Source organism: Emys orbicularis, chromosome 2 (assembly GCF_028017835.1).
Source record: "Emys orbicularis isolate rEmyOrb1 chromosome 2, rEmyOrb1.hap1, whole genome shotgun sequence".
Lineage (NCBI taxonomy): Eukaryota > Metazoa > Chordata > Testudines > Emydidae > Emys > Emys orbicularis.
In genome coordinates this window covers 190,571,296-190,581,914 of record NC_088684.1, presented here as the reverse complement: position 1 = coordinate 190,581,914, position 10,619 = coordinate 190,571,296, and the positions used below count along the sequence as shown (strand labels likewise).

At 41.4% G+C, this 10,619-nt stretch overlaps 1 protein-coding gene across 3 annotated transcripts in view; it reads right to left on the bottom strand.

Moving 5' to 3' along the window:
- Nucleotides 1-3,712: 3,712 nt before the first annotated feature.
- Nucleotides 3,713-10,619, bottom strand: part of GRB10 (growth factor receptor bound protein 10) — a 144,350-nt gene continuing 137,443 nt past the window's right edge. For all 3 annotated transcript variants that reach the window (XM_065398997.1, XM_065398998.1, XM_065398999.1), the window contains 3 exons: nucleotides 9,327-9,414; nucleotides 6,306-6,399; nucleotides 3,713-3,859 (listed from right to left, as the gene is read on the bottom strand). In XM_065398997.1, the coding sequence (XP_065255069.1) occupies nucleotides 3,713-3,859; nucleotides 6,306-6,399; nucleotides 9,327-9,414 (329 nt within the window). The remainder of the gene's footprint in view (nucleotides 3,860-6,305; nucleotides 6,400-9,326; nucleotides 9,415-10,619) is intronic.

Here is a 10,619-nt window from a genome sequence, read left to right as displayed (position 1 = left end):
TAGTCAACTATTCTACTATGAATAACAAGGTGTTCTAGCTCAGGGATTATCTATGTGGAGAGGACCAGAAAATTGAGTTTATGATTAACAGGAAAAAGATTAAGCTGCAATATAATTGAGATGTATAAAACAAACATCATGTAGAAGTGCGCACCATAAAACTGTCTGAGAGGAGAATATGTTTATAAACAAAATAACGCAAGTACTGAAGAAAGGACCAGCAATTTAGGGGATTGTCAAAAATCCTTTAAGCGATTAGCAGGGGACAAGCCAGAGAAGATGAATGGACCTGAACAAGACACGTTAACTCGCGATCAAAACTGTAATAAGGAGTAGGATTTAAATTACCCCGAGATGCCCGCTGTATTTGTGAAAGGAAGACACAGTGAGGTTAGTTTAAATGAATTGCTATCCAATGTGGAAACTCTATGGCAAACTGTCCTATCAATAATCATTAGGCCCAACAGCCAGTAGCAAAAAGTCTCGTAGGATTCCATTTTCCTTTGAGTATTCTTAAAGAGATCTTTAACATATAGCAATCCACCCAAAATAGTTTAGTATCAAGTCAACAATGATTAACATACTGTAGCTGCAAAAAAAGGACATTAATTCCAAATATAAAATGAATAGCACTGTATTAATGTTTATTTCTAATTACAAGAAACAGAATATCAGTCCCTTATTTGTACAAAAATACCTGAAAGATTACAATTATGTTCACAAGCCAAAAAGCTATTTACAGTATGAAGCAAAGCATATTGAATAAAGGTTTTGTCTCTTAAGTTAATACCTTTTGCATTCCCTGAAAACTTTTAACTTTATTCCATTTTACAGTTACTAAAATCTTGCATTGTGACAATATAATTTACAATAAGCAAGTCTCGCCACTGGAAAGGTGCATTGATTGGTCAGACTGTCAGGTATTTAGTGCAGAAAAGATAAGACAAAACATCTAAACTGAGGCACGTGTTTCTTCAAGAGTAATTAACAAATAAAATGTTTCTGTACTTTAACACCTATTGTAACATAACTTAACTAGTAACTTTATTACCAAAATGGTTTGGCATTTTCCTTCTCGACATATTCAAGATTGCTACATGAAGTATTTATTTAGAAAATAAAAATCACAGGCAAAAAAAGATAAAAATTCAACAGGCTCCAAAACAACCCTGAGCATCCCCTTTACATTCATGTCATTTAAATACAAAAATAAAAGTCAAATGTCCTTCAGTCCTTGGTATTCTAAGCTGGCAGCCAGCTGAATCGGCTGGAAAAGTTTAAGGTGGTACTGACTATTTTCCAGCAGAAAGAAAAAAAACAAAACAAAACAAAACAAAACCAACAGTGATCTGCTCAAGTAAGATTTCTGCCACTTGGAAAGTGGTCACTTTCTCAAAACAGTTCACGTTAGCTGGGAAAGGTACAAAATACTAAGTCAACCATCTACATACAAAATCATGATTCATAGTCAAACTTTCATTCTCAAATTAAATAAAATGCAAGTTTTATAAATATGAAACACTGCAAATGCTAACTGCCTATTGGAAAAATGGATGAGACTAAACTATGTAAACAGAAAAAAAAAAAAAAAAAAAAAACCGTAAAACTACAGCATAAATGGTCTTACTGAAATTGGTGAATATAAGAATGTAATCAATACAATTTTTTTTCCCACTTCAGAGGGGCCAAATAGAAGCATGCAGAGTGAAGTCTGAGACTTAAGTTAGCTTAATTTCAAGGTTTTAAAATACATTTTAACTGACTAAAAAGCAGGAACACTCAATTCAGTATGTACAGTTAAAAATCCAGAAGTTTTCACTACAAACTAAATCAAGTTTCTTCATTTTTATATGTAGACATTACATGGAAAAAAAAATACTAGAATGTGTTCTGTAAACTAAAATACAGTGTTTCTATACCATTGACATAATTACAGCTGATATGGATGACTCGGGCAGGTTATAGTTTTTGTCTTAAACTATTCTCAACACTACATGAAGACCTAAAGGTACAGAATTGTTCTTCCTTCTTTATCCTTTCAGGTGGCTAGGATTTCAGCAAACCCTGTGACAAATATTAATTAGGGTGAGATCACCATAGACTAGCTGGTATAAATCATTTACTGTCTTAAGAGAAAACAGTTCTGCTCACCACAGTATTCTGAAAGTTACCAGGGTGAAACACTTCTTGCTATGTATCAACTGTGTGGAGTATTTGAAAATAAAGTTAATTCAATAGTACCTCCTGTACCTATTGACTATCTTGCTTAAAGAGTGACAGTGATATATGCAATACGGCAGTCCAATGAGAGCATTCAACTTGTACTTACCTAGCTTCAATACTGGTTTATCAACAGAAGGGAAAGTGTTATTGTGTAAACATTAAATAACTGATTTAAATATTAACAATAAAGTAGCTCTGATGATGAACCAGCACTAAGGCAGGATATATACTAGTTTACAATAGATACTGGTATGCATTATTGTGTCTGTCACAAATACCAGTTGTCAAATGGATGTTGCCAGCAGTAAATTAAAAAATGCCAGTCATAGTTAAATGGATTTCCAAACCCAGTTTGCACGTTCCTCATCATGTAAACTTTCATGACCCTACCAAAAGCAAAAGGGGTACAAGTTCTTTTAAAGCCCTATACCCTAAAAGAGCTTTGCTACATATCATTGTTACTGTAAGTAGACTATCTGGAAAGACAGCTCTTTGAAACAGTCTGAAAATTCAAGGAGATATAAAGCTAAAAACACTGATCTTTTGTCATAATAAGTAGACTATCAGTGTAAGTACTTTTCCCACACAAAAACAGCTGGTTCCAAATCCAAGTGTTGTCATACAATTTCATTTAGGAATAGTAAATTTCCTCAACAAAATCAACAGGCTGAAAAACCCAAACCACCACCATCAGTAAGTAAAAAAGGTTCAAACATTTGTGCATAGAGTCTGACTAATACAGTCTTTGCATGACTGGGTACCACTAATATGCCACAAACATACTACAGCCATTATGCTAAAAGTTAACAGTTTTAAGAGTACATATGGCGGTATGTTCTTTTAGAATTGTATTCACACTGCTTCTTCAAAGAGGAGAGAACCTCAAGTATCCAGAGATGTTTTGTGACACACGCACACACACTCTTCTGGGTTTTCTTCTAGATCCTTTTAGGCTGAAGCATTTCATACATTTTAGGGTTTAGATTAATACCCAACTCTTGCATGAATTTAAAAGCCACATCAGCTCCTAATATAGGCTGCATACAATATCCGAAACAAATAGGAGTGCAAAAAAAAAAAAGTGATCAATACAAAAAGTTAACACACTAGTCTTAATTGTCAAGATTATCCCAGGGCAAGAGTTCTTTTCAAAGATTTCTCTTCATCACTTGTTTCTGTTAAGTGGCCCAGCCAAGATAGATTCCAGTTTTGTTTCAAGATTTGATTATGATTTTACATACCCTCCCGCCAAATTTTTGGGATGCTGGGACACTCAGCAGCACTCACTCTTAGGTGTTGGACAAACCAGTAAATCTTGGTCTGTTGGCACCAGTTGAATCCATCGCTTTCAGAGTCCCAAGGTGCATAATATTTTTAAACCAACTTACACATCTGCCAATTCCCCAGTGTCAACATTCTCTTACAATTGTTCTTCTAGCAAATCCAGTCTTCCAGCAAATCCAGTCTTCAGTGAGTGTCAGATGGAAGGTCATAAGGCCACTCGGATGCAGTGGTGTTTGAGTTTGCAGGGCAAGACTCCTTTGTTTAGTTGGTAGAATTCAACAAGCTGAATTAGGTCAGAGAATTTGGTATTCCCATCATCGAGGCTGAAAAATATCTGTCCATCATCCTCACACTAGGGAAATAAGAAGTCCTTTCCAAATTAGGCAGCATATTAGAATACCCAAGTATGGCAATAAGTTAAGATTCTAGGTATGATCTCATGTAAGAAAAAATAAGCACAAATTACAGCTTGTCATTTAGGAGCCTGTGATGCACAAAACCCCTTATCCATTTTGGTTAAGTTAAAAACTTAATAGGTCTCAAAATAGAAATATTGTTCTTAAAGTCACTGTCACTATACCAGTCTCATCTAAGGTAATTTGGCCCCATAGCCTGAAGTGTCCTTAGAGATTCATAAGTACCAAGTTCCTGCTTCGCCTGCACAAACAGCTCCAGTAAAAGTCCTAACCAGCTTACAACAAGTATTGAGGTAGGGCTTTTATTTGTTTTTTTCACTCACTGGAGAGGTGTGGAATTGTAACCGAATGACTGCAGAGACCAAACATTTACAGAGTTTCCTGGCACTTTCCACCACCTTAGAGTATGTCTACACTTCTCAAGTTGGAAATTACACCTCCAGTTCAGAGACATACCTGCAATAGCTCTGAGCTAGAGAGCTAAAAACAGACATATAGCCATGGCAGTGTGAGGAACTAGCAGCCCAAGTACGCACCTATGGTCTTTCATTGGCATATACTCAGGGTGGCTTGCCCCACCAACTGCTCATGTCACCATGAGTACATATTCAGGTACACACTCAGGGAAGCTAGTTCCTCTCTTCCCCCCAGCAGCTACACTTTTACTGTTAACACACTAGTTTGATCAGAAATAGTGCGAGTATGTCTCCTCGAGCTGGAAATTACACCTTCAGTTCACAGTGTAGACTCCAGCTGGGAAACATCTCTTAAAAGCACATATTTTGCTGTACTAAACTAAACCAGACCTTCCAGAAGAACCCCAGTTACCGGGAAACAAGTTCTGCATTTCCATCCGTGACTCAAACACTGTCAAAGAAGTGTTGACAGGCTTTTGGTGCCTCAGTTTCTGAGGGCTCAAACAACTACTAATGGTCCAACTGCCACAGGTGCTAAGCACCCACAACTCCACTGAAAGAAACGTTCCTTAATCCCAGCTAGAAAAGTTCTTATGAGAGTGGATGGCCAGGGGACTTGAAAGGTGTGATAAATTCTCTACAGGTTTTCAGTCAACTGTCCGCCTCTCCATTAAGTAAAACGCAAAAGCCCTACTCAAATAATTGTTAGCTGATTACTGTATTTGGGAGACACAGGGCTTGGCTACACTTGCAGCTGTAGAGCGCTTTACGTTAAACCAGCCTTCGGAGAGCGCACTACGGAAAGCGCTCCAGTCTGTCCACACGGAGTGCTGAAAGCGCACTGGTGTGGCCACATTTGCAGCACTTGCAGCTGCATTGGGAGCAGTGCATTATGGGCAACTATCCTAGCGTTCAAGTGGCTGCAACGTGCTTTTCAAATGGGGGTGGAGTGTGACAGGGAGTGTGGGGGGAGACAGAGTGGGTTTTGGGGTGCTGAGAGTGTGCCAGCATGCTGTTTTGTAAGTTCAGACCCCTCCCCCCCCCCCCGCCTCTCTCTCACTCACTCAAAGCAAACATTAGCTGTTTGTTTTTTTCCTCAGACCAGATAAGCAGCCGGCACTCCGAAACGGAGCTTTGAAAGGGCACTTCAAGTTCACAACAAAGACAAGAGAGGCCACTTCAGTTAAGGGGATTATGGGACGGTTGTAACGTTACTTCTAATTTACACTGGCACTGAAGCGTCTCACCCAATACGCAACAGCTGTTAATCCTCTCGGGGAGGGGGAGTACCAGTAGCGCTCCAGCCAGGGAGTCAGAGCACTCTACATGTCTTGCCAGTGTGGACGGGGAGTAAGGTAGAGCGCTCTGAGAGGCTTTATTGCGGTATAACGTGCAAGTGTAGCCAAGGCCAGAGAAGAATACTAGGGTCCTGTAGGTTAAGAGCGACTTGAAAATCATTTGATCTAAACATTTTAGGCTGATTGTGTAGATATACTAGTCCCATTCAAGGGTTTAGAATGTGTTTTGGCTAGAGGGCATTTATTTTTTGAGAAACTTCAGTTTTAACTTACAAATTCAGGCCCCTAATTCCTCAGGTAATCATAAAAGCAAAAAAAGAAACAAAAATCCCTTTCCACAAATATTCTAGTATTAGCCTTCTTGCCATCAAAAGAGTGCAATGGAGATAAAGGTAACCAATTCTTGTGGTTTTAATCAGCTGCAGAGATCATAGTTCTTTTCATCAGTTCTACGCCTTGATTCTGATGTTTATGCTAGCAGGCAAAGCGATGACCAAAAGGATATTTTTAGACAGACTGAAAAATGCCAAAAAAGAGTTCTGTTTCTGAACACTGTCATTATATTTTATTGCACTAGTAATTTATGTCCATAAATAGTCCTCTATATACACTGACAAAGGTTTTATGAAGAACAAATAGAATGAGAAAACTATTTGGTCAACACTTACCGGTAAGATTTGGAAATGCTTGATTTTTTGATGATGACACAGTGTAAGCACAAATGCCTTTGGATTACTCTGGCTGTCCCGGAGGAGAAATAGCCTAGGAAAGACCATTTTCTTTTAGTACAAACTTGAATAATGTGACTCATTTGCTCTAAAATCAGATCTTTTGTCATTTTGTACTCTCTTTCTCCTCCTCCTTCAGTGGTGTTAAAGGGCAATTTCTTACATAGTAATTTGCTCTCTTCGAGTTCTTACCAACCCAGGTTCATGCAACGCTAGCAACAAGCAGAGACAGGGCAAAAGAAATGTGATTATGTTACTTCACCTACATACTCTATGGGGTTTGCTGGCTCTGTAATTGGGCTTTCCATTGCCAATAACTAAGCTCATGAAGAAAATATTCTTGTTTGGGCTCCTATAGGATGATTTGGAGACAAAAAGAGATGAAGAAACTACCTCTCTTCTCCAGTATCCTACGCTAGCAAGAGAAATGGCACTGTGATAGCAGTAGCTTTTAGATGAACAGGTATAATTACTCAGAAACAATGCAAAGAACTCTCTTAACAGTGACTACACATTTGCAGCTTCCATGCTACAAAGAGGTGGAGAACATATGCAAGCACCCGTAAGAGCATTTTTCTTCCGTAAAATTAGCTGAAAATGTACTCTGGGAGGCAGGGGTGGCTGCAAAGGTTTACACTCACATTGCATTAGTGTACTTCATTGACGTCATTTCTAATGTGACCCCCATTTCTTTCATGTGACCCTCAAATTAGGTAGCCAGCCAACCCAGCCAAATGGTGAATTGTGTACTTGGAGGAGAAAAGAGCTCCAAAACTTTAGGCATCTACTCCAAGAATTCTCCTTCACTTAGCATTCCCCACGAAGTAGACAAAAGGAAAACCTCTTCATACAAAAGGAAATGAGAGAACACCTTAGGTAATACACTCGAAACGTGACAGTTGCCACTCAGCTTGTGAGGAAGTCAAGTGTATTTCTGGGCAGGCCTTCTAAGTAACCAGTATGCCAGGAGCAATGTTTTCCAGGGTTGAGCTGCAAGAACTGTCTAGAGTTCCAGGGACAAAAAGAACACATTCTAACTTCTTGTGACCGCTGAAATAAACTTCAGCGCCACACACCTGCACTGCAGTGATCACTGTCCCATCTGTTCATTGCATTTCTGCAGGCAAGGGAGTTACGCCACTGCTGAAAAACACTCATGTCAGAGTACTCCTCTCTCCTTGGATTATGATTGTATCTATGGAGCTGAGAGTCAATAATACTTCTATAACAGGACCCCTGTACAGCCCTGATGCTTCAAGAAGAGACGAGCAAGTGCCAGAAACATCAGCTGAGCATACTCTTGACTTTCTGGGACATATCTGAGCTATAAAAAAGACCTTCACCTCTTTCCTTATGGTAACACTGTATGGTGCTTTGGTCAAGAATGTGACTAGCAGGGAAGCATTACATTCCTAAATCCCTGTAACGTAGAGCCCGAGGTATCTGGGCAATATGGCACCCTGGGGACCTGAGCCACCATTAGCTGCCCCACCACAAATGAATCCTAACCTAGCTTCCATGGTGAGTACTCACTAGAACAGAAGGTAGGGCCCTGGGTGGTGCCAGAAATGAGGGGCTCAGGGTGAGGGAGGGGGCTCCAGGCTGAGGGTTTGGAGTGCGGGAGCGCGCTCAGGTATGGGGCAGGGGGTTGGGGTGCAGGAGGGGGCTCATGGCTGGGGCAGGGAGCTCAGGGTAGGGGGTGCAGGCTCTGGGAGGGAGTCAAGGTGCAGGAGGGGGTTCCGATCTTGGGCAGTGGATTCGGGGTGGGTGTGCATTCTCTGGGAGTGGGTTGGGGTACAGGAGGGGGCTCAGGACTCGGGCCGGGGGTAGGAGTGCAGGAGGGGGTGAGGGTTCCGGGCTCCGACCGGGCACCGCTTACCTCAGGCAGCTCCCAGTCGGCAGTGCAGCGGTCTAAGGCAGGATCCCTCCCACCCTGGCCCCGCACCGCTCCCAGAAGTGGCCACAATGTGGCCAGGCGGCTCTGTGTGGTGTGTGCTGCTAGCGGTGCGTCTGCAGGCGCCACCCCCCGCAGCTCCCATTGGCCATGGTTCCCGGCCAATGGGAGCTGCAGGGGCAGCGCCTGAGGGTGGGGGTAGGCGCACGTGGACTCAGAGCTTTCCTGATCGCCGCTGCACCTAGCCAGGGCTGCAGGGACAGCCGACCGATCGGCTTGGCATTCTAGCTTCCCCCGCAGTGGGGCAAGCCGGCGGTCACGGCTCCAGCCCCGTGGAGGGCACTGAGGCTCAGGGCTTCCGGCCCGCGGGGTGAAGACTTGCCACGGTCTGGATGAAATTAAGCAGGGGGCTGGATCCAGCATGCAGGCTGGAGGTTCCCCACCCCTGCTCTAGAGAATGAAAGAGGCTAAGATTTTATGGGACCGGACAATTGCCACAGACCGAACGGTGCAGGCAAACACAGCGGACATAGTTGTTGTAGAAAAGACAACCAACAAGACTTTGTTAACTGATGTTGCCATACCAGCAGACAGAACATAGAAAAGGAACATGAACAGAAGATGGTGAAGCATGAAGAACTTTGCCAGGAAGTGGAATGATTATGAAAAACTAGTACACGGTCAATTTCAGTGATCACTGGAGCACTTGGAGTGACCCCCAGAAGGTATGAATGAACAGCTCAAAGACACGTTACGGGAACAAGACATCATGATGAGTGACCTCCAGAAAACAGCACTCTTAGGCACAGAGAATTTTAAGGAAAGTCAAGGGAGATTGAGTACTTTTGAGCATTTACAATGCTGGAGTACTGCAGAGGGTTTAACCAACTCCTGACTATCCAAACCTACAATCTTTGTTCATGGTCAGGGGGTGAAATTGGTGGCTCAGGGAGTGAAATTTTAGACAGTTGCTTTCTCCTTTTCTGCATAAAGATCCTGTACATTGTAAAGACTATTTGTTTTTTAAAAAATCTCTATGATACTGAGGGATAATAATAAATACTTACCCATCCACAAGCCCTTGCTGTTTAATAATCCTGTGGGACTCTTCCCTAGAGATTCTGCCATGAAACCAGTGCTGTGTCCTATGGATAACTGAGCAGGGATGGGGGAGAGAAGGGGGAAATGGTTAATAGCATCAAGATGTATAATAAATATTTCTATCTAGAAAATTATGTATCAAAACTTTTAAAAGAAATGTGTATATTGTTGAAGGTATTGAAGATTTGTTAAAGACTGAAATCTCTTCAAAGATTCCAGCAAAGTCTGAGGTGTCCAATGACAGACCTGAGATACCATTTGCATGTGCTTTAAATCAAGGAATTTTATTGTTTATAGATACAACATATGCAATTTTGTTATAGCGCCGAGTTCCACAAATTCCGGAAAAAAATTCTCCCTGGAGGTAAAACTTCTTGATATATCACATCCAGGTTGAGACCAGGCAAGGAAAGTTTAACACCTTCAGCCATTTGAGTTATAGAGTGAAAAACACCTCCCTTTCATCCTTCCAAATTAGAGATACCACAAATTTAGAAGTGACTGGACAAAGATACCTAGTCCTCTATATGGGATTTTAAAATACTTTAAAATGTATTCCTAATTGAAAAGTTATTCCGTATGAGACAGAGGGCATCTGCTAAGGTTTTAGCATTCTAATATGTTTGAACAATAGTAACAAAGGTGAAAACTCCCCTCATCCTGCACCCTCACCTATATGAATGAAGTAAACTTTAAATCTTATATAAAGCCAACATTAAGGAGTATGAACTTCCCCTTTAAAAACCCAAGGAGATTAAATGCAAGATACTAGTGCACCATTAAGGCCTGGTCTACACTAACCCCCCAATTCGAACTAAGGTACGCAACTTCAGCTACGTGAATAACGTAGCTGAAGTCGACGTACCTTAGTTCGAACTTACCGCGGTCCAGACGCGGCAGGCAGGCTCCCCCGTCGACTCCGCGTACTGCTCTCGCCGAGCAGGATTACCGGAGTCGACGGTGAGCACTTCTGGGTTCGATTTATCGCGTCCAGACAAGACGCGATAAATCGAACCCGGAAGTTCGATTGCCAGCCGCCGAACTACCGCGTAAGTGTAGCCAAGCCCTAAGATTACAATCTTAACACGACATTCAACTTGAAAAAAATAGTCATGTTTATGAGCAACCAATTTTTTGTTTGTATAGTAATAATTAACGATGATGTAATTTTAAAATCGTATTTGTTACTATTCACAGAGCATAATAGTATAATACAGGGCATTGATCATGCTGAAAGAAGTATCTGACTGTTGGATTTG